Genomic DNA, 22700 nt, shown 5'->3' with positions numbered 1-22700 from the left:
CACACATACCTTGTAGGCCTTGATGAAGTGGCTAAAGAGGGAAAAGAACATGGAGGGGGATGTGGTCTTGGGGTTCTCTCCGAAGTACTCCACCACAGACTCGTAGGCCTCCTGCGGGCACAGCCTGTCAGCCCCATCAGCAGGGACCCCCTCGGAGCCTGACCACTGCTCTGGACCCCCTTAAGACACTGGCCACTTCATCTCTGCAACTCCTGGCAAGTGGCCCCTCACTCCTGTTCCTCCACCAAGGTGTCCCTCCAGGCCTTAACTAAACCCCACCAGGTAGTTCTTCATACCCCACCCCAGCCTCCCCACCTCCAGGGCTGGGCCAGCCCCAGCCCACCTGAGCCGTCTTGCTGTCTGCCAGCAGCTTATCCATGGTGGGCGAGTTGGCCCTCAAGAACTCCTTGAGCACCGTGCAGTCGTCCTGCCGCACAAACTCCCGCTGGGTCAACTCCAGGCCTCGCTGCAGGGAGCGCACGTCCCCTAGGACGCTGTCCAGGGACACTGGGGGGTGGGGCAGTATAGATGTAGGAAGTCAGAGAGGCGCATTCTTGTCCAGTTACATCCTGTGGTCCCCTGACTTTCTCCCAACACGTACCAGTCCGCAGGGCTGAGCCCCTCCCCCCACCCGGGACAGGGTGCCCCCACCCATACCTGAGCCCGCTTTGTCCAGGAAGTGCAGGTCGCTGTGGAAGCCTGTGAGCTGTGGGTACTTCTCAGTAATGACCTTCACCAGGTAGTGCAGCAGCGTCTGCTTGCGGTCAGTCGACTTCATCTCCAGCAGCTGCATGAGGACCTGTTGTAAGCCACAGGCCACCAGGCATCCTCCATCCCCCAGGCCAGCGGACCCCTCCTCGCCCCCTCACCGCATCCAGACTCTGGAGTCGGAAGCCATAGGCTGCTCCACGCTTGCTGCTGTTCATGTAGTTGCCGAAAGCCAGGACAATCTGGGAGAGGCAGGGGGCAGAGCTCAACAGGGTGCCGGGCTGAGGAACCCGCTGAAGTATAAATTGCACAAGAGGAAAAGGTGGCGAAGAGCAAGCCCACACTCAGCCCCCTCTGCACTCCTGCGTGGACCCCTCAGGTCTGTGACACGTGTACATGTGTGTGTACATGTTTGACGCATGTGCACAGCTAACACTATGGCACACCCAATTTTGTCCTCTGCTATTCCTACCCAAAACTGTGCTGCCGACATCTCTCCTAGGCTGTGGGGAGTAGATGGCTTTCTAACAGCCATTTATACTGGTTCCCTGAGACTCCAGTGAACAGGTGTGGGTGCTCTGCTGCTAATTACACAGCAATCCCCAGAGGGGGCAGGGTCTAAAATGCACTGTGGTAGACATGGCCCCCACCCCCAGCTTCTGAGCCTATATATGCGAGGTGGGAACATTATGTTTGTTGCATCCTAGGTGTGCAGGGCAGGGCCCGGGTCTCCCTCTCACATGACCCAGAACAGGCAGGGAGTCATGGGTGGGCCCTGCCTCCCAGACCCTTGCCCTGGGCTCTCACCTCCAGGATCTGGCGGAGTTTGTCAGAGGACTTGATGGACATTGAGGCTGCAATGATGGCATTCAGTTGCTAGGAGTAGGATGGGGGAAGCAAGGTAAGTTGTGGTGGGGTGGGGGCACGCCCATACCTGGGAGGCTCAAGACCTCCCAGAAGCCCTCTTGGAGCCCAGGCTGGCAGCTGCCTCCTCCCCATCCCCAACCCGGCTGCCCTGCCCTGCCTGCCCTGCCCACACCGCCCTGCCCGCCCTGCCCACACCGGCATGAGCAGCTGGGCAGTATCCGGGAAGTTGCCCAGGAAGGTGAGCGTGGCCATGCGCTCAGGCAGGCGCGGGATGCGGCTGAAGCGCAGCATGAAGCGGTCCTCCTCCGACAGCTCCTCCATCGGCCGCTGCTCCCGCTCAAAGCGGGCGATGAGGCTGCGCTCATACTCCGTGGGCAAGAAGCGGGTCAGCAGCTCCAGAAAGTCCAGGCCAAGGGCCTGTAGGTCGTACCTGGAGCGTGGGGGGAGGGGGGTAAGCATCACTCCACACCCACCAGTTCTTGAGAGCAGGACTAACCCCCCCCATTTGACTGAATAAATAAACTTCAGTATTTGCTATTTGCCAACAGCTTCAGGGAACAGGAGGCAAGAATCTAGGGAAATTGGGAGCTGGGAAGCCTGGGGTCCCCATCATACATCAGTGGCAGATGCCAGCTGTAAATGCCTGAGCTGAGTGCTGGGCAAAGAGGCAGGGAGGGAATGGAAATGTCTCAGTCTGGGCATGGACTCACAGTATGACCTTGGTTTTCTCCACCTCAAAACGGAAACAAGGCCCCCTGCCCTACTCCCTGACCTGGGCTGGTATGAAGCTTGATGGGCTCTGTCCCACAGCTGGGGCTCTTTTACTAGGACCTGCCTGATGACCCTGGCCTAGCAGAGGAGATGGGCTGCCCACAAGCCCCGAACAGGGGTACTCACGTCTCGATGGCCTGGCAGATGCTGTCGGCCCCCATGTTGCCCTTCCGCAGGGTGATGGCCAGGTTCTTCGCCCGGTTGGCCTCGATGAGCGTGGCCTTGCTGGGGGCCTTCTGGGCTGCCTTACCCTTGAGAGCACTGAGGTCCAGGCTGGGACCTTGGGACTTTGTCTTGAACTGCTCTTCAAAGTCACTCATGTCCAGCTCCTGAGGGCGCAGGGAGAGGAGGTGGGGCTGGGCGGGACTGGGGGCGGGTACCCTCCTGGATGAGCACTGTGCTTGGTGCTAGAGCCACCTATCCAGCCCTGACCAGGCCACCAGCACAGAAACAAACCAATCGCCCCGCTTGGCCACCGGACCTGACAGGGGATTCAGGGGAAGCACAGGAAGCATTGAGGGGAGGGAGGAGCAGCACCTCACCCAGGGACCCAGACCCCAAGCCATTAAAGCTGAAGGAAAAGCTGAATTGGCCAGGAGTAAAAAGGAGAAAGGGAAGGGCATTTCAGGCAGAGGGAACAGCATGAGCAATGGCCTGGAGGCAAGAGAACACATCCCTTTTGGAAAACTGAAAGTGGAATTAGAAGGGCTGAGGCCCTGGTTGTCTGTGGGAAGGTAGTGGCAGAGGGGCCTGGAAGGAGAGAGGTACCAGACTTGGGGGAGGGATGTGCCCCTCTGCAGGGGTGGGGGGAAAGTTAGGGGAGTCAGGATACACAGCCTACTAGATGCACTAACCCAGTTTGGCTTAACACCCATCCTGGGCCTCCAAGTCCTCACCTATAAAATGAGGTGGAGATGACTAGTACCCAGCATGATGCAGGCGGGTCCCCTCCTCCGCTGGTGCCCACGCTGGGAACACAGCAGGGCCACACTCACCTGCAGCACCTTCTCGTCATTGAGCTCCGTGAAGACAGTGCCTGTAATCTGGCTGGGTTTCAGGGCCACCCAGTTTAAGAGCGGCATTCTGAACTTGGTCTGGATGGGCTTTTTGGCCTTCACTCCTGGGATAAAGGAGGGAGTGGTGAGCACTGGGAGGTTAGCCGGTGGGGTGGCTGGAGGGAACCGAGGCCCAGCGAGGCCTGAAAGGGCAGGCAGGAGGCAGTAGGAGACCCCCTTGACAGAAGGTCCCGGAGGACACTGAGGCCGGAGCCGCCCCCCACCCCATCTTCCCCCAGCCCTGGGCAGTCCACTCACCTGGGCCCATCTCTGAGCTAGACGCTCCAAGGGCATCAGAGGGACCTCCCAGAGGCGGGGGCGGTGGAGGCACAGGCCCATCTGTACCAGGAGGTGGCAGTGGCGGCGGGGGTGGGGGCGGCAGGTCTCCCGGCAGAGGCGGCGGGGGCGGGGGATCCGCGCTCCCTGGGAGGGGCGGGGCCAGTGGGGGCGCCAAGGGCGGGGCTTCCTGCTGGGAGGGGAGGCTGGGCAGTGGGGGCGGGGGCGGGGGCGGCGGCGGGGGCGGTGCTGCTCCGGGAACCGGCTCTGCTGCAGGTGGAAGATCTGAGCTCAGCAAGGAACAGGGAGAAGGAAAGGGGTGTCAACTTCTTGACCTGGGTGGTCTCGTCTCCGCCTCCCCGCCTTATGCATGCGCACTGGGCCCATTCCGCACCTACCTGAGCCACGCCCACAACCCAAACCTACCTCTCCCGGCCGGAGGTGTCCCAGGCTCCCGGTCCAGCCCTGGTTCCCCCGGCCCCACCCCACCCAGCTTGAAGTTCCTGTGCACCTGAGCTGGAGGAGCCAGTGGGCACCGTTGGAATCGGGGCATCACTGCCGTTCGGAGTTGCCACAGCGACCGGGAGGATCTCGATGGAGACAGCATCCCCGGGCCCCCGCAGGATACGGATTAACCCCTTCTCCTGCAGCTCCTCCACCTTCAGCTCCAGGGCCGAAGGCCGCGCCGGGACGTGGGCAGGCACTTTCTCAGGCTCCGGGGGATGCCTGGACGCGCTCAGGGGGGTCGACTCGTTGAAGCGGTCCTGTGAGCCCCGGGGGAGGAGGGGTCAGTGCCCACCAGCAGGCCTGGCACAGAGCCCCCTCCTCTTGCCCGGGTGGAGGGAGGTGTCAGGCCAGAAGCCCCTACTGGTCTGTTGTGAGCTCGGCCCGACCCTGGCCCGGCCTATGGCCCCAGCCTCACCCGCAGGGTCTCCAACTCCTTTCGGGCCTGGCTTAGTTGCTTTTCCAGCTCTGCGATCTTGGCCATCGATTCGTTCTCCGCGTCCCGAAGCCGCTCTGTCAGCTGTGGCACCCGCACATGGTGAGCTCCCACCCGCGGCCGGGCACTGGCGCCACCGCTGAGGGGGCGGCATCAGGCATGCCTGCCTGGAGGGCTGGGGGAGGCTTCCGGATGTGCTGAGCCCAGGGTGCCGCGGGCGGGGGTGGGCGGAGGGAGTGGTGGGCCTGGCACTTGAACCCAAGGAGGTGAGGCACTGAGGGCAGTAAAGTTCTCTCAGGAGGGGAAACCAAGGCACCACTGATGAGGGAGGGAGGTGGAGAGGAAACTGAGCTGGGAGGGGCCCCAGGCAGCCAGCTCCACCCAAATCAGGGCCAGGGGTTGGAGCGCCGGGAGAGGAGGAGCCTGCCTCATTGCGAGAGACACCCAAAGGATACAGGATTTGGATTCAGGCCAAACTCACGGGCCAGACATCCAGCCACCCCCTGTTCACACGTAGAACCCCAGTGTCTGATGCCAGTGTGGGGCCCTTGGGCCTACTATGTGCTGGGCCAAGTTCAGGAGCGGCTCTCACCAGGGTCACCTGCTCCTGCAGCTCGTCCATGTGCTCCAGCACAGCATGCTTGGTCTCAGTTTCCTCCAGCAGCGTGCCCACATCAAACACGTTGTCCAGGTATGCCTGGATCTGCACCTGCAGCTTGTCACTCTCCGTGAACCGAAGCCTCTGTCCCAGGACGGAAGGTGCAGGGTGAGGCCCGGTGTGAGAGGTCTTTCCAAGCCCCGCCCCCTCACCACCAGAGTCCAGAGGAAGGGGCCCGAGCCCCAGCCCATTTTTGTTGTCTTTATCTTTTATTGAGATATAATTCACATACCATAAAATTCACTATTTTAAAGTGTACATTCAGTAGTTTTTAGTGTATTCACAAGGTTGTGCAACTATTACCACTATCTAATTCCAGAACATTTTCATCACCCAAAAAGAAACCCTGTATCTGTTAGCAGTCACTCCTCATTCTCTCCTCCCCCGGCCCCTGGCAACCACCAATCTACTCTCTGTCTCTATGGATTTACCTGTCCTGGACATTTCAAATAAAGGAATCACACAATATTTGGCCTTTTGTGTCTGGCTTCTTTCACTTAGCATAATGTTTTCAAGGTTCATTCGTGTGGAAGCATGGATCAGTACTTTGTTCCTTTTTTATGGCTGAATAATATTCCATCGTATGGATGTATCATCCTAGCCTGTTTGTCATCTTTTGTTAACCCTGGCTTTCAAAAATCCCATCCCAAAGGCCCCACTCCTCCAGGAAGCCTCCCAAAGAAATCAGGGAAGAAATATGCAACTTCTCAGCTCAGGCTGGACCAGGAAGCACCAAGTCCCTCTGCCCACCTTCCCTGGGGCAAGGAACTCCTCCATGAGCTGTACCCGTCCAACATGAGCTGGGTCCCACTTTGGTCCAGTTACTCTGCACTCCCCATTATGTGCTCAAGTCAGAGCACCTGTCTGAGGCTGATGCTCCCAGAGCCAGGCCCACGGCCACCTAGAGCCTGTTCTAGTGCCACAACAACAGCTGCAGGGACTGGCTGCCTGTTATGCAGTAGGCACCATTCTATACACGGAGAGTCATTGTTTCTATAATTCTCTTATTCTACAGATGGAAAAACTGAGACTCAGCGAGAAGAACAGACCTATCCAAGGTCACATGGGCTAGGAAGTAGCAGAGCCAGGATTTGAACCCAGCTCTGCCTGACCCCAACACCCCACTGAGCCATACCCTGCAGTGGGCAAGTGGTTAAGTCCAGGGGCATGCAGGGCTCACCTCCAAGTACAGGTCCAGGCCCAGGTGGGTGAACTCGTATTGCAGGAAGACACGGAAGTTCATGTTCTCCACTGAGTGGACCACGATGTTGATGAACTGCATGCAGGCCACCTGGGGAGCAGGAGCCATAAGCAGGTCTGTGATCCTCCAGGTGGGGGGTGCCCAGTGCCTTCTACCCCCCATTTGCCCCCAAGTCTCCCTCCCTCTCCACATTTCTCACTCCACTAACCCAGCTTTGTCCCTACCCATATTTCTCCCCCATGTCCCCTCCCTCCGCTTCCCCTCTCTGATATCCACCCCTCCCCCACCAAGTACTCAGTCCTCATGCTTTGCAGGGGCAGAGCCCAGACCCCAGATCCCCGGGCCCCTAGCTGCACCGAGAGTGGCCCGGCCCAGCCTGGGCTCCTGAGCTCACCATGAAGTCGATATTGCTGTCCTCGTTCCGGAAATATTCCATCAGCTTTTCAAAGCGGTGCTGCTCCCCACACACCTGGGGGGGGGGGGGAATGGCTGTCACTGAGGGCACTACACATCTCCTAAGCCATCTTCCAGCTGCCACCCTTGTGCCTCTACAGGCTCCTCTCAAGTTAAGTCTAAGTCAGGCCATGTCACTCTTTGGCTCAAAACCTCTGCTCTCCATCTCTCACATGGCCTTCCCTCTCACTTGCTCCACTCTGGCCACACTGGCATCCTGGCACATCCCACCTCAGGGCCTTTGCACCTGCTGTTCTACCTGCCTGGTGTGCTCCTACTTGAGATGGCCACCACGCCAGGTCCCTCACTTTCCTCAGATCTCACCTTCTCCATGAGGCTTCCCTGACTACCCTGCCACCAGTTCCCCCTCCCCCTCCAGCGGCTCTGACTTTTTCCCCATAGCATTTAGCATTTTCTTACACACTATGTAATTTGCTTGTTTACTATATGTTTATTACCTGTCTTCCCTGCCTTCTTTGTTTCTTTTGCTCAATGATGTATCCCAGTGCCCACTCTGTCCCTGATGCATAGTAGGCCCTCAGTAAATAGTCATGAAAGGAATGAATGGCCGTATCCTGCCTCATCCCTCATATTCTCAAGCATTTACTTCCCGTGAGCCTGTTAACCAGAGTCACGACTCCGAGATGTGCGGAGCAAGTCCAGTTTGGATCTGGCACTGAGGGTCAGAGGCTCAGCAGATCCACGTGCTTGTCCCTGTTGCCCCAGGCAGTGCCCCCATGTGACCCTGTATCTTCCCTTCAGAGCTTCCCCACCCCAGATTGTCCCACTCAATGTCCCCAGCTGCCCCCAGCAGAGGCCACAGCTGCCAGCCACAGGGCTCCAAGCAGCATTAGAGGGCAAGTGCACGTTTGGGTGGGGGGCTCCAGTACCTCCTTGAAGTTGTCAAAGGCTGCAAGGATGATGTCGTGCCCTCCCCGCACCAGGCACACAGCCGCTAGCAGCTCCAGCACCAGAGCCTTGGTTCTGGGGAGAGAAGGGGCAGGTTGTCCCTTGAGAACAGGCCAGCCCCACAGCAAGGGTGGACGTGGGCCTGCCTGGGGGAGGACAAGGGAGCTGATGGGGGTGGAATAAGGCTGGGCAGTGGTCCTGAGAACTGGGGGACAGAGTAGGCAATGGGTTAAGTAGGAGGAGAATCTGGATGTAGAGGCCTGGATCTCACCTGGGGTTCTTGTTGTTGAGGCTCAGAGCAATCTCATTGACACAGGCTGGGTGGTTCATGACGAGGCTGAAGCCAGACTGGGGAGAGAGGAGAGGTCAGCTCCTCCAGGCAGACCCCCAGGACTGCCCACCCCCTCCTACCCAGCATCTCCCATATTGTCAGCACCATGCCACTCTGCTCTTTAACTGCCCTCAAGTTTAGGAAGTTTTTTATATCCAACCACAACCTCTTCTGCAGCAGCCAAAGCCTGGTCCCTCGTTTTAAATACTTCTGTTCAAAAGCCAGTGTCAGGACTCAGCACCCTGGACACAGTGAGTTCTCAGAGGCCAGCTAAGTGAGGAAGGACGGGCTTCACCCACCACTCCTCCAAACGAAATAACCCAGAGCTGATCTCCCCATGGGCCTGGTGGCCAGCCTTTCTTGGTAAGTGTGCCTAAGTCCCCCCTCAAGGCATATCCATGCCCCCAGCCATGTCTGGGGGACTCTAGGGGTCCCGACCAGGAGTGGGCAGAAATCTGGGCTTCCCCTCAACACTCATCAGCCCTAAGACCCTGAGCCAACAGCTCAGATCCCCAGGGTCCCCCAGTCGGGGACTGGGTCGGGGGACAGCTGGTCCTAGAACTTCACCAGCTCAGGCAGCCCCCAGTGAGGACAGGCAGGCTCCCGGATCCCTCAAACCCCTGCGCCCAGCGGCCAACCTGGTAGTTCATGATGGCACGCAGGCACATGATGCAGACGTGGACGTCGTCCTTCTGGCTGACAATGCGGGAGTTCCGCAGGGTCTTCCTGCTGTGGACTGGGGTCAGCCTGGGCCGGGTGAGGAGGAGGCAGCAGGGCTCAGAGTCACAAACCAGCTTCCCCTTCCCCCCACCACTCAGATGGCCTCTGGAGTAAGAGGGGACACATCTGGAACCTCAGGCCACTGCTTCCCATCTACCCAACCAAAGAGGCCAGCTGAGTGCAGGAAGCCTTCCTCAGTCCCTAGGCCCGGGGCCTGGCCTGCCGCGGAGGAGGTGGGGAGGGGGCCAGGAAAGCAAAGACCCTTAACAGCGACTTGGCATTGAAAAGGGTTGCTGTGTTGCAGTGATGGACAGCCTATGGAAGGAAAACACAGCCAATGCTTGGAAACCGCCATGGAGATGGTCTCCACAAGGTGGCGCTCAGGGCCATGTGGGCTTATCTTCCATCTTGAGAGGTGACTGAATTCAGACTGCCTTGGTTCAAATCTCAGCTCACCACTTACTAGGCAAGTTACTTAATCTCCCTGTGCCTCAGTTTCCTCATTTGTAAAACAGGAACGGTAATAATAGTACCTTCCTAATAGGGTTGTTGGGACTATGAAATGAGCTTAGAACGTGCCTGACACAGAGTGAGTGCTTTATGAGTGTGCTTGATAATTCTTTGCTCAAAGATAGGTGATTTTTTCTATTGTTGCAGAACTGCCAATCATGACTTCCACATCAGGTCTTCTTGACAATTCTATCACATTTCCAACAACACTGGGAGGCCCCACCACATCCCCTTTCTCCCATCATTGCTCAAATATGCTTCCCTGTCTTTGCTCATGCTGTTCCTTCTGCCTGGAATGCCCTTCCCCTTCCCCATCACTGCCTGTAAAGCCCACATCCATCTGCAGGACATAGTTCCATCTCTTCTGGGAAGCCTTCCTGATGCCCCAGGCAGTGGCCGCCTCCCTTCTCAATGCTCCCAGTCACACCTCCATGACAGCCTGTCACACACTGTCCCTTGCTAGACACTGGGCTCCCAAGGGCAGGGTAATCTGTCTCCTGAGCACCTGCCACCACGCCTGATACACAGTAAATGCTGAAAAATGCTTGTTGAATGAATGAATGAACAAAGAAGCATATTGTGAGAGTTTCAGGCTTAATATGAAGTTGGTCCCCTAGACCCAAAGTGGGAAGGGAGGAAGCTGGGGGTCCACATGAGGCTCCAGGGCCATCTTCTTCCCTCTCCCCGCCTCCCACCTAAATGCCCTAAGTTAGAGTGGGGTGACCTGTCCACAGCAGCTGAACCCAGGGATGTCAGTTGAACGCCTCACCAACCCCACCACCACCCCGGGAGCCGACCAGGCATGCACCTGCCCTCAGGTGGCTACGTACCGGGGAGAAGGGGGGCACCTGGAGGCCGCGTGGGAGAAAACAGGGGGTTAGACGGGTATAAGAGGGGTTCCACCGACCCAGAAGCCCCCTCCTTATCTCAGACCCACTCGGATTCCAGCCTCTAGGTGCCCACCCCAAAGGCTCCTTAACATACCCATCTCCCGAGCCCTGTTTGAGGCCTTTACTCTGACGCCAATGCCAGGCTACCCCTCCCACCACCCCCAAGTACCCGGGGTGGGGCTGGCTGGATGCAGTGGTCTAGGGGGCAATTTGCCTTTCTCCCTGCCGCCCCGCCATGGGGCCCACATACTTGATGGTCAGGTGGCGACTCTTGGGCTGTGATGGCAAAGATGAGGGTGGACTCTTGTTGAGATCTTCCACCGACTGCTCCAGCAGCTTGCTCTTCTCCGGGCTGGGGGCCCCATTGTCTGTGCTCTCCATGTCATACCTGCTGGGGGGTCAGAGTGGCCCACACTGCAGGGGCTCGTAAGAGAGGGGTGGGGGAAACTGAGGGCAGACAGCTCTGCAGCAGAGACCAGGCAGCGGGAGGAGGAGGCTGTGTTCTTAGCACTGTGCTGGGCATAGAAGGGGGAGAGGGCACAGTGGAACAGAGGAGTAAGCCACCCAGGCCCCAGCTGGCCACCGCAGGCCACGTCCCTCCCTGTCCATGGCAGGCCTTCAGGAAGGGGCACTGCTCAGGGCCAAGTGCAGGTTCTAGGGTGGGCTCCGGCTGCGCTGCATGGAAGTGGCCCGAGTTGTGGGCGAGGCACAGGGAAGTGTGGATCAAGGCTCTGAGGAGCAGCAGGAGGCCAGGGCAAGGGGCTTACGTGACAGAGCACTGGGCAAAGGCCAGGTACTCAAGGAGCACATCCAGGCCGCGGTTCTCCTCGTTGAGGAACTCCTGCACCCACCTGCGGGCACAGGGCTCCCTCAGTTCCAGCTGGGCAGGAGGTCCCACCCGGAGTGGGCACAGAATAGGCATGGCAAGGGCTCTGGGGTGCCCTTCCCCCAGGAAGACAGCAACCAGCCCCAGCCTCAGAAGACCCAGTGACGCTAGGGGATGCTAGCGGGCTTGGGCAGGACACACGGCCCAGCCACCCCTCAAGGGGCAGGCAGAGAGTGGGCAAGGGAGGAGGCTGGGACACTATCCTGACACCCACCCCACCCCGGAAGTGGCCCACAGCCACAGTCTGTGTGGAGGAGGAAGGCCACAGGAAGGGGAAGCCCCAGGAGTTGCCTGGAGGCAGAGGTCTCCTAGGCCCCCGGAGAGGGAAATCTGAGTCCTCGCTCACCCAATGTGGTTTGTCCTCAGGGAGATCTCCAGCTCCCGCAGCACCTGCGTGGACTCCTGAACTCGCCTCTTAAACTAGGGGCCAAGAACAGGGGAGTCTAGTGGGCGGACCAGGACTCCACAGGCCTGCCGAGCCCTGAAGCAGCAGCCAGCAGTGCCTGCTCTCCCCCAACAAGTGGCCTTTCACGCGTGGCCTCCCCCACCACCTCCACACACCTGCATGCCAAATAAACATTCTCAGGCTACGCACACTCCCCCACACACAGACACGCAGGATGTACACACACACACCCATGCACAGACATGAAGGGTGCACACACATACCTCCACACACAGACATACAGCATAGACACACACACACACGCACATCCATACACAAGCACTCTGCATACTCAGATATAAGGTACCCACACATCCTTGGGGTACACACACACACACACACCCCTCCTATACACGGACTCACGGGTACACACACACATCCATATGTGAACACAAAAGTACACACGTAGTACCTACACGCACATCCATGCATGGGCACACAGGGTGCACACATGCACACACTCTATACAAGTACACACAGTGTACCTGTGTAAGCACAGACAGGATATGCAGAGGAACCCGTAAAAGTGCATGCCCGGGGCACTCAGTCCCCTATAAACACACACACACTCACACAGGTACCCACACAAGCCCACAGAAAAGTTTACACATCCAGTTACTCCAGCTGCCCGGAGGTTGGAAAGTGTAGGGGGAAAGGGGCGGAGAAAAAGGGGGAGACATATACCCCCAGGTTGGACATCCAATCAGCCGCTACCTTTCGGCCAACCCCACCGGTTTCCAGGTAGCTCCTCAGCTTCTGGATGTAGGCTGCGGGGGGGTTCTTGACTTGAAACCGCTCCTGGGGAGATGGAATGGGGTGTAAAGAGAACCAGCAAGGGCAAATGACGAGCCCCTGTCCCACTGTCCCATTCTAGCTCTGACCCAAGGCCCCAGGCTGCTTAAGACCCCTGTGAAGCACCAAAGGCATACACCCAAACAACCCGGGCCTTGCCTTCCCTCCCCACTACGGCCTCACAGGCCACAGCCCTAGCACAGCCTTGGGGTGGAGTATGGAGGGGTTGGTGCTGCCATACACCCCGCCCTGGGGCAGGGGGGCTCTCAGGCCAATAGGTGGCACCCTCCCAGCCCCTTGTCCTTCGTGAACCACAGCCCAGCCCAGAGCTGGGAGTACAGGGAGGAAAAACATTCTAGAGGGACCTTATGAAGGGGCCCACTCCTTGGCAGGCTGAAGGCCCCTTCCCCAGGGCTCCACCTCGGCCGTCCCGTCCACCTGTGTTGGTGGGCACCTGTGTGTGTGCTCATCTCTTGTGCTCCACAAAGCAACTCCTCACTCCCCCGCCCCACCCAGGCTCCAGTAGCCACTCACACAAAGAGGCAGAGGCCACATCAGAGGCCCCCTACCCAGAGGAGCTCCCATCCTTCCCAACCCTGACCCCTCAGACGTGCCCAGCCACCCCCTCAACCTCCCACTTCTCCCAGGCCTTTGAGCCCCCAACCTGAGATGCCAGGCCAAGCAGCAGGGACCCCTATAACAGCCCCAATGCCTCTGGAGGCAGCTCCCCACCCTCTCCCCACAGCCCTGCCCTTACCCCTAGACTCCTGCCCTGTCGGCTTATCCCATCCCGGTCCATTAGCAGGAGTGGAAGGCCCAGCCCTGACTCCCAGGGGAGGCTCTCTGCTCCCCAACCCCCCACCCCCAGTCTCCACAGCCACAGGCCTGCCTCCCTCCCTCACTGAATCTCTGCATAGCCAGGCCCCACCCTGCCCCGGCTGCGGGAGAGGGGTCCTCCCTGCCACCACAGACAGCAGCCCTGGAGGCTAGAGGGGCAGGGGGCAGCCAAGTGAGCCACGAAGGTGGCAAGCCCAGATGCCTGACGGAGCACGGGGAGACGGGGGTTCCAGTCCCTGCTCTGCCACTTGGGAGCTGGTTGACTTTGGGTTGACTGCAGTTCCTCTGGACCCGAGATAAAAAGAGGGCAGGGATTCCCGCCCCTTCCTTCCCACCTCCCATGGGGTCAAACAAAGATGTCCAACCCTGGGGCTGCCCCGTCTCTTCCCCAGCCCAGAGCTGGAGGGTCAACAGAAGCTGCTCCAGGAAGCTCAGCCAGGAGGATGGTGACACAGCCCCAGCTGCACTGGCCAGTGCCCTAGACTGGCCCCTGCCAGCTCTTTGGAGGGCAGACCCAGTCTTGCTCATGACTCACAAGGTCCCTGGGGAGGCCCACATCCAGGAGAGGGGATTCCAGAGTCATGCAGGCACCCCCAGCACCCTCCCCAGATGCTGCACTGGCCTCTGGGCCGGGTCTTGGCCCTATGGGCAGCATGGCAGCGCCCCCTCTCCTGCCAGCCCCAGCCTGGCCAGAGCAGGGCACCCTGATGACGAAGGGGCCTGGCACCCACCTGGTCACAGATGAGCTCCCACTTCTTCTCGTTGTCATACTGCCTCAGCAGCTGGACCTTGTCGGGGGGCAAGTTCATGCAGTTCTGGGGAGAGGAGGACAAGGCGAAGACCCTGAGCCTGGGGTCCCAACACAAGGGGGAGGGGAGCATGGGCATTTTCAGGGAACCCACCAGGAGCCAGCTCCCTAGTAGGTCTGTCATACACATGAATCCTCATCACCCTCTCACCCCAGGAGATAAGGAGCGTTAGCCAATGAGAAAACCGAGGCCCGGAGGGGGAGCACCTTTCCCCAGGCCTGACAGCTACACTGGGATTGGAATCCGAGTCAGCCTGACTCCAGGGCCCGGGCTCTGTCACCCCTACACCGCCTCAGTGGCACACCTGGCATGGAGGCAGAAGCCTGAGCTCTCAGCCTAACTTCCTGGGACCTCAGGCACTTCTGGACACGCTTCCCCCGGTGCAATAAGGCAGTATCATCTCTTCTCCCATTCGGGTGGGAAGCTAACAGGGGACCATCTCCAGCCAGGCCCAGGTGTGGCCAGGCATGGACTCCCCATGCCTCCCCATCCCCATGTGCCACCAGACACCACTGGGACAGTGTGCAGTCCCGGCCCAGGGCACCACTGACTCACAAACACCAGAAAACCTCTCGCAAGGACAGAAGACAGCAGCCTCCTTCCCCATCCCTCCCCATACCCCTCCCACCTCAGCACTCCTGGAAGGAAGGAGAAGGGGACAGGCCGAGGGAGCTGAGGTCAGACTGGCAGGGAGTTCCAGGCAAGTGCATCATGGCTCAGGGGCCAGGGGTATTCCCAGGGAACGTCACCCAGTCACAGGAACTGGGGAGGGCAGCCAGCATGCTGGGTCTGTGGTGCTGGTGGCCCAGGCTGGGACTCCCCTCAGGAGCTAAGAAAGGTCAGCATTGTTCTGCCTGGGTCCTCCTCCCCTAGCCGCAGAAGACAAGGGTGCGCTGTGCCTGTCAGGCGTCTCCCCCACCGCAGTGTGGGGTCCCGCCTGGGCTGGAGAATCACAGGGTTGCCAGTACTAGAGGCTCCCTGGACCCCCAGGACTTGTGTCTCCCTAACAGACCCAGAAGACGATGCCAGTGCCCCCCAATTCAGTAAACCCCAGGTTTGTTGAGGATCTACTATGTATCAGGCCCCAAAAGACAGTTCTTGCCCTCAAGGAGTTCCAAGTATCCCTGAGGATGTGGGAGGCCCAGGGAGCCCCAGCCCAGAGTCGAGGAGGCTCCTGTCACTAGCTCTGGTGGCTCTGACTGCACATCCTCAGGGTCACGTGACCCTGAGAGGAGCCACAGCTGGAGCAGAGAGGGGGCCACACCTACTCAAGGCTCCTCAGCCAACTTCCTCTCTGGGGTGCTGGGCCTGGTTCTGGGGCTCTGGCCAGACCTCGCCCCAAAAATCACTGCCTTAGGTCAGCCCCAGACAACAGGAAGCTGGGCGCTCTCGGCCCCCATTGCCCAAGCTTTCTGGCCGGGGCCCACTTGAGAGGTGAAACTGCCTGTCCACCAGGCCCCCCAGGCCAGCTGGGGATGGGGCTACGTCATTCCTCTCCCCATTGCGAAAGTGAGCCCAGATGGAGGAAACCGCTGCTGTCTCATCTGCCGCCCTCCCCCAGCCCACCAAGAGCCAGACAGCTCCTGCCACCTGGGAGGGACTGACCAGGGAGGGGCCTTGGAGCCCAGAGGAGGGTCCTACTGTGCCAGGGAGGCCTCCCTGGGGCCATTCTCTGTCTCTCTCTTTCACTCTTTTTCCCTGGTCCCTCCTGATCTACCCTTACCCCACAGAAACCCAGGGTGGGGCAGGGCCAAGGTGGTGGGGGCAAGGCTGAGGGGGAAGAAGGAAGCAGGGGAGAGGGCAGGCGGTGCCAGGAGAACTGGAGCTGGGTGGGGGGGGCAGCAGCACAGAGGAGGGAGGTGGTAGCAGTAGGAGGGGGCAGAAGAGTGAGGGGGATGGCTGAGCCCCAGCATCTGAGCCTTCCAGGGGACAGCTGCTTCCAACATGGGTCTTTCTGGGCCCTCACCCATCCAGAGGACCTGTTTGGTTTCTGGAATGGCCCCAGTGGCACTTCTAGAGGCAGCAACTAATGCTATAATGACCCCAGCATTTGCCAGCTGTGCCTGAATGCTTGCCGTGCCCGGCACTGCTCCGAGCCCTCCACCCTCACCGCCGTGACTGGCATCGTCATGATTCCCATCTTACAGGTGCAGCACAGATTAGTCTGGTGACCTGCCCAAGGTTACAAAGCCAGTAAGAAGGGAACCAGGCTGGCTTTGAGCCCTAGTTGACTCTGACCCAGTGCCCTGGTCCACACCCCCAGCACGGCCCCATGTTTATTCCTGGGGAGGGGGAGGCCTCCACTGGGCCAGAGCACCTGTCTCGACGGTGGTGGAGGGCAGGGCGCCCCTTTGCCCCTTCCCCACCTGGGCCTCCTCAGGCCCCTGGGGCCTACATGCCAGCCTGCCAGACGGGCTAAATTTAGGCTCGGAAATCAGAAATAGCTCTGACAGCGCTGAGCACTAATTAGCAGCTGTTCCTCGGCTGTGCCCACCGAGGAGCCAGGCACCCTAGGGAGCGGGAGAGGGGCCAGCGGATGCCACTCACTCGGGGTAGGTTGAGGCCATCCTGGAAAACAACAACAGACCCCCGACCCAGGCCCTCAGCAAGGAGGCAGCACCAGGGGCCTGGGGGCTGGAAGACAAGTAGAAGGTTGGCTGCAGGGCTCAGAGGGGACAGGAAAGGACAGGCAAGTCCAGGTGTGTGTGGGGAACACCCACTGCCCTCCGGTGAGGGCAGAGGGGGGAGGCAGCTGTGACGTGAAGGACCCCGAGCTGGATTCAGGAGACCCAAGCTCTGGGCCCACCAGCCCTACAGCCTCTCCGCCTCCTCGAGCCTCAGCTTTCTCCTCCACAAAGTGGGCACACTTCCTCCCGCCTCTCAGACTCGCCGAGCTCCTGGGAACACCAGTGAGAAGCTGCTCTTTGCTGTAACAACACTCTTCAGTGATGCACCGCTATGAAGAGGCAGTTCACGGATTGAGGGGTGGGGGAATGCATCAACTCTCCAAAGTGAGGGATGGTGTGGGGGGCAGGAGTTTGTGAAAACGTGGGAGAAACAGACTTGTCTCCAAGGCTTGGCCAAAATGAACTCATCCTTCAGCCCCCTTTCCCTGCTGCCCTTGATGCTTCCGGTCAGAGGGAGAGGGAGACAGGATCCATCTTTTGGGGTATAGCCCAGAAAAGGGGCTGATACCCCAGTCTTCCTTTACAGTGTATGGGATCATTCTCCTCCCTCCCTGCCCTACCTCTCTGGGTGCCAGAGGGGCCTCCAGCCTTGCTCACCCAAGACCAGCCCCTTGCGGGCTTATAACATGCACTGGCCGCCCCCCGCCCACCAGTGCTGACATCTGGAGACTGAAGGGTTCCATCTACACCTGGACACAGCCACACCCTCCAGTTTCACTTTCACTTTGAGCTGAGACTATGTCCCAACCCACCAGCCCACCCTCTCCCCCTGAGGCCTGACCCTTTGAGCCCAGGATGCCCTCGAACTTGGGCACCAACCCCAGTCTCAGCCTAGCCCCACAGGGGCTCCTCAGCCTGATGGGCCCAGAAGCAGGCCCTGTCCCCCAGTCCCCACTTCCCCATCCGTCTCCCCTCTGCCCACCTCTCTACGGCCTCAACCTTGGTTTTAGAGCTCTCAGCGCATCTCCAAAAACAATCAATTTTATCCACTTTAAAAAACTCCTGTATATAGATTTTCTGGGGTTCTTATAAGCAATCCCAAGGCTAGAGGAGGGCTGTGGGGTAACCTGGCCCTAGGATCAGGTGCTGAGAACCCCAAAAAGCTGATATTCTCCCATCGGGGTCCAAGGGTCCCCAAGGCAGGACAAGGGCAAGCAGGGTGGGAGCCAGGGCAGCAGGCACCGCCCATGCAGTCCAGGCCAGCAGAGCAACAACACAATAACGATAATCAATACTCCCAAAACACTCGCTCTGTGCTGGGTGCCATGCTAAGTGCTTTCTATCTATTAACTCATTTAAACCCCAACAACAAGCCGACAAAGCAGATATTCTCACAATCCCCATTTCACACATGGGAAACTGAGGCACAGAGCGATTAAGTCGCTTTGCCCAAGGTGACCTAGCTGGCAAGCTGGTAGGAAGACTCAGTTTCCTGGGAGGAAGGAGCATTGAGGGCAATGGGGAGTGTGGGTGCTGGCCCCCAGGGGTCTTCTGCAGACAGCCTGGCCCCCGGCCCCCATCTGAGGAACCAGTAACAGCCAGCCCCATTTCCTGCCACCCAGCACCCTACGCTTCCTGTTGTTGCCCACACCGAGCTCTTACTCACTGGGGAACCCCCCCCCCAGCACACCCTGTCTCAGAGGGAAGTGGAGGCCTCCCCATGTGTACACAGCTACCGTTAGCACCCTGCTGCCCCACCCTCCGGGAGAGGTGGGCCCTCCCTCTCGCGGTTTCCGGCCACCAGGCAGTCTTCAGTCTAGGCCCCACTGTCGCTGACCTGCATGATGGCAGGGAGGGCAGCCTGGCCCACGATGACTAAAGACAGTCACCTTGGTTGGTCTTGGTAATGGAGGCGGGAAGTAGAGAGGCAGGGTCTGGGCTCCCTCACTTGGAAGGGCTCCCAGACGGAGAGGACCAGATCAGCTCTAACGTCATCCCCTTCCTCACAGTGGAGAGTGTTCACTGAGCCCTTGCTCTGTCAGGCATTGTGCAAAACACTCCATTTAATCCCCTCAACAATCCCAGGAGGCCGGCATATACCATTATTATTCTCTTTTCACATATGAGGAAAATGGAAGCTCAGAGAGGTTAAGTAACTTGCTCAAGGCCACACAGGTAGTAAGTGGCAAAGACAAAACTCAACCCCCAAACTTTATGACCCCAAAGCCCAGGAAGCTACTCTGCCCTTCCCATGAGTAACCCCTGCCCCTCTCAGAGGCCCGAGTCTCCTTGCCCTTCCTTTCCAGGGCTCCACATTCCCAGGAAAAATGAAGAGGTGGCCCCAAGAGCAGCCCCACCTGCTCCTGCCCATCTCACCCAGCTCTTTGCCAAATGGCCCCAGATGTCACTGTGAATCATGCCTACCACATCCCTGGGTTTCCAGGGTCAGCATGTGCCAGCCCTGCGGGCTGGGAATGTCACCCCTCAGCCTCTGCCCAGCCCAACATCTGACCACATGGCCACGACCCCACTGAGATCCTCCGTGTGAGACACCCCAGAGATGGGAGTCACAGGGCCTGAGCGACCCCACAGCTACACGTCCCCAAACTTCGTCTGCCCCACCCCAGAGGAGGGAGCTGGTGAAGGAGGCAGCGCCCTGGTCACAGGCCGACAGAATGGAGACCTCCACCTCTGTTCTTCCCCACCAGCCCAAGGGGAGGGGGCCAGCTGAAAGCAGGACCCCAGAGTCCACACCCTACTTGGAGCTGCCTTGACGTCCCCATACAGCCTGGCCAAGTGCCCATGTCTCTGGGCACATGCTAAGGGCACCCAGGGTGCTAGGCCCCATCCTCTCCAGGTGCTTCAGCCTGCTCTTGGATGCCAGCATCACCCCCGGCCTCAAGCACAGCATCCCTGGCACTTCCCTAGATCCCTCTGCCCCAGGGTTATAGGCTCCTCCCTGCCCAGACAGATCACGGGTACCCTACACCCAGCTGCCCAGCCGTCAGCACGGAACTTCTGGCAGGCCTGGAAAGGGTGCCTTGCCATCCCCATCCCTGACCCTCACAGGAGAAGGCCTGAAGGGGCTGGAAAACACCTTGGGCATGGCGTAGGAGAGGCGAGAGAGTGGAGCCGGCTGGCTGGTTTTCCCACCATTGCAGCAGGACCAAGTCACTGGGCAGCCACCGCTCCTCCGCTGTTGCTAAGGCAGCAGCGGAAACCCTGGCTCAACCTGCTCTTTCTCCCACCCCCGTTATAAGCAGGGGCAACCCCCCTCTTTCACAGCCTCCTTAGAAAAGTAGCCCCCCACCACCCACCCTTGCATGGGAGAAAGTCTGCCCATGGGGCAAGGGGGAGCAAGCTCCAGCTCCTCTCTGCGGGCCTTGGTGGGGGCACCCACAGCCAGGAGCCAAGGAGTGGTTTTGAGTCTCAGGATCCTACTCCCCACCACGGAGGTGAAAGGAAGAGGTTCCCTGGGGCCATGTCACTAGACCCCAAGGGCAGGGCTGGGCTTCTCTGGTGGTGGTGGGCCCATCGCTCTCAGCAGCCAGAGGGTCTCTCCTCTCAGACGTTCACTAAGGACAGGACGCACGCAGCTCTGGCCACGGAGGCAGCACCCAGATGGAGGCGCACCCTGCAATACCTGTTGCCAGGCCTGTGGGTTTAGCCAAATCTTTAGCCCTGGGTGGCCTCAGGCAGGGGCCAAGGCTGTCATCATCCCTAGGGCGGGGCTCATGCCCCTGCTGGGGGAAGTGACAGGAGCCAGGTTCTTAGCCAAGTGACCTTGGATTGGGTGCATTCTGCCCATACAGGACAAGGGATGGGCTGATCCCTCCCCAGGAAGAAGGTGAAGTGTAAAACACACTGGGGTTCCTGGCAGCTGAGGAGTGGGGGTGAGCCCCAGCGGGCGCTGCTGCCCTAGATTCTACACAGCCACCACCGCTTTCTCCACCAGGACATCCGCTAAGACCCATCTCTGGGCCTCCACCCTCCACACCCAGGTTCTTAGGGACTCCCAGTGGCATTTAGTGTCAGACTCAGCCAATCAGAGCTCAGGCCAAAAAAACGCAAGCAGGGCAATCAAGTCCTACACACACATCAGAACCTCACCGTTTGACTTTTGGATTTTCCACTGGTCTGAATTATTTACACAGCTCGTCCCCATTAGTGTGTGTATAACAGAGCACTGACTGGGGCCTGTCCCTCCCCCACCCATAGACACACACTGTGGGGGAAAGACAGACCCATGTCCCCTCAATCAGGCTAGCAGGGGTCCAGGAATCCACCACCAACTCAGGCTCCCCAGATGGCCCCCAGAGACTGTCTCTCCTCATTCTCCCCCTTCCCCATCTGCTCAGCTCAGCTCAGCTTTGCCAGGCCATGGGTTTGGAAAAGGGAGAGCAGGTGGACAGATAGGGTGATCAGGGCCTAGCCTGGAGTGAAGTGTCCCTCAGAGTCCCTTCCTCTCCCCTAATTAAGCAAGGTGCCTTCACAAGGATAGACCAGACCCCACCCCACCCCATAGCTCCTCCAAACCCCTCCTAGCCTGTCTCCTGGGAGGGGGCAGCAGCCAAGATTTCCAGGAACCATTAGGAGGGGCCATGCAGAGGATCTGGCAAATATGGCCTAATGACTAGCCACAGGAGGGGAAATGATGTCAAGGAGGTGGAGGAGCCGAAGAGTTGAGCACCACCACGAGCCAGCATTGCTCTGCTGCCTGTGCCTCCCTCGGGTCCCCACCCTCAGACCTGCAGTACCAGCCTGCTCAGCCCGGGGAGTGCCTCTGGGAAAAAGCACGTCCTCATTCGCCTGTCACCCAGTGTCCAGCAAGGGAGCTGACAGCAGACAGACCACCAGGCAATTAGTTAGAGAAGGGAGCCTGGGACAGGGCTGAGGTAGGGAGAGGGAAGTGAGAACGAGTGGCCCTTCCCCCTCCGGACTTGGGCCTCCCACCAGGTCTTAGGGAGTTCTGACTCTGCTCTGGAGCCTCCACCCATCAACACATCCTGACTGCCTCCAGGCTCAGCCTGAAGCTGATGGCTCCCTCCCCAGTGGCCTAGTCCCCAAGCCCCCCAATTCCTGGGAACAGGTGACAGTAAGGAGAGGGGGCTTCCAGACTTTTGCTCCACCCCAAGCCAGAGTGACCAACCCACCCTGACCCCGCCCTTCCTAACCTAACAGCTTCAGTGGACAGGAGGGGATGCTCAAGATAAAGACCCAAGGGCAGCCTCTCCTGGACACACAGGAGGTGAGAAACAGACACCCCCTCTGCATGGTCGGACAACGCAGTTCCCAACAGCCCAGGCACCAACAAATCAGGACCAAACACCTCAACTCAGTCTCCAGCTCCCTGCAGGTTAAAGTGTAACCCCTTCCATCTTTGACCCTAAGATACAAGCAGATGCTCCAGATCCGCACCCCGTCGCTGGGCCTGTGACCAGTGAGAAAGGGGGTGCCGCGGGGACCCTCCTTGCCTGCTCAGCTCCCAACTTCCTCACAGGACGTTTTTGTTTAGCCCTTTAGACCCAGAAGCGCTAGGAAGGGGGTGTCTTGGGGAGGGAGACTGGGCGATTGCAGAAGAAAGTTTTGGGGGGAGAGTGCTAAGTCACTCTAAAAGAAGCCACTGTTACTCCCACCCCAAGGAGGAGCAGCCACGGGGCCGGGGATCTCCAAGCGGTACCTGAGCCCCCGGGGGCGGGGCGGGGACGCGTGCCGAGCCCCTGCCGCCCCCCGCTCTGCGCGCGGCGGGTCACACTCACCAGGACCCGGTTAAACCTCTCCTCCAGCTCTCCGGCCGCGGGCATCGGCTGCTTGGGCGGCGCGGGCTGCTTGGGGGACAGTGCGGCGGGGCTCGCAGGCTGCTCCGCGCTGCCGGCCGCGTTGCCCATGGTGGTCCCCACCCAGCCGGCCAGGCGCCTCCAGCCTCGGAAATCCAGCTTTCCGGGGGACGGGGGCGAGGCTCCCGGCCTGGGGGGCCAGGCGGGCAGCGGCTGGCGGCGGCGGCGGGCTCGGCGA

The 22700-nt window shown here is 59.5% G+C and overlaps 1 protein-coding gene across 7 annotated transcripts in view; it reads right to left on the bottom strand.

Moving 5' to 3' along the window:
* The window catches only part of FMNL1 (formin like 1), a 24264-nt gene extending 1564 nt beyond the window's left edge, over window positions 1-22700 (bottom strand). For 2 of the 7 annotated variants that reach the window (XM_058561236.1, XM_058561237.1), the window contains exons 1-24: window positions 22445-22700; window positions 13981-14064; window positions 12305-12418; window positions 11522-11595; window positions 11057-11140; window positions 10540-10677; window positions 10230-10247; window positions 8808-8916; window positions 8110-8186; window positions 7820-7913; window positions 6871-6945; window positions 6456-6566; window positions 5210-5359; window positions 4600-4701; window positions 4189-4441; window positions 3660-3962; window positions 3342-3466; window positions 2473-2675; window positions 1771-2005; window positions 1516-1584; window positions 870-950; window positions 658-787; window positions 344-507; window positions 10-111 (exon numbers count right to left, since the gene is read on the bottom strand). In XM_058561236.1, coding sequence (XP_058417219.1) covers window positions 10-111; window positions 344-507; window positions 658-787; window positions 870-950; window positions 1516-1584; window positions 1771-2005; window positions 2473-2675; window positions 3342-3466; window positions 3660-3962; window positions 4189-4441; window positions 4600-4701; window positions 5210-5359; window positions 6456-6566; window positions 6871-6945; window positions 7820-7913; window positions 8110-8186; window positions 8808-8916; window positions 10230-10247; window positions 10540-10677; window positions 11057-11140; window positions 11522-11595; window positions 12305-12418; window positions 13981-14064; window positions 22445-22573 — 3024 coding nt within the window. In that variant the 5' untranslated portion in view covers window positions 22574-22700. The remainder of the gene's footprint in view (window positions 1-9; window positions 112-343; window positions 508-657; window positions 788-869; window positions 951-1515; window positions 1585-1770; window positions 2006-2472; window positions 2676-3341; window positions 3467-3659; window positions 3963-4188; window positions 4442-4599; window positions 4702-5209; window positions 5360-6455; window positions 6567-6870; window positions 6946-7819; window positions 7914-8109; window positions 8187-8807; window positions 8917-10229; window positions 10248-10539; window positions 10678-11056; window positions 11141-11521; window positions 11596-12304; window positions 12419-13980; window positions 14065-22444) is intronic. The other 5 variants (XM_058561241.1, XM_058561235.1, XM_058561240.1 and 2 more) reach the window with 5 other exon arrangements.

The sequence above is a fragment of the Diceros bicornis genome, chromosome 18 (assembly GCF_020826845.1).
Source record: "Diceros bicornis minor isolate mBicDic1 chromosome 18, mDicBic1.mat.cur, whole genome shotgun sequence".
Taxonomy (NCBI): Eukaryota; Metazoa; Chordata; class Mammalia; order Perissodactyla; family Rhinocerotidae; genus Diceros; species Diceros bicornis.
This window is presented reverse-complemented; position numbering and strand designations above follow the sequence as displayed.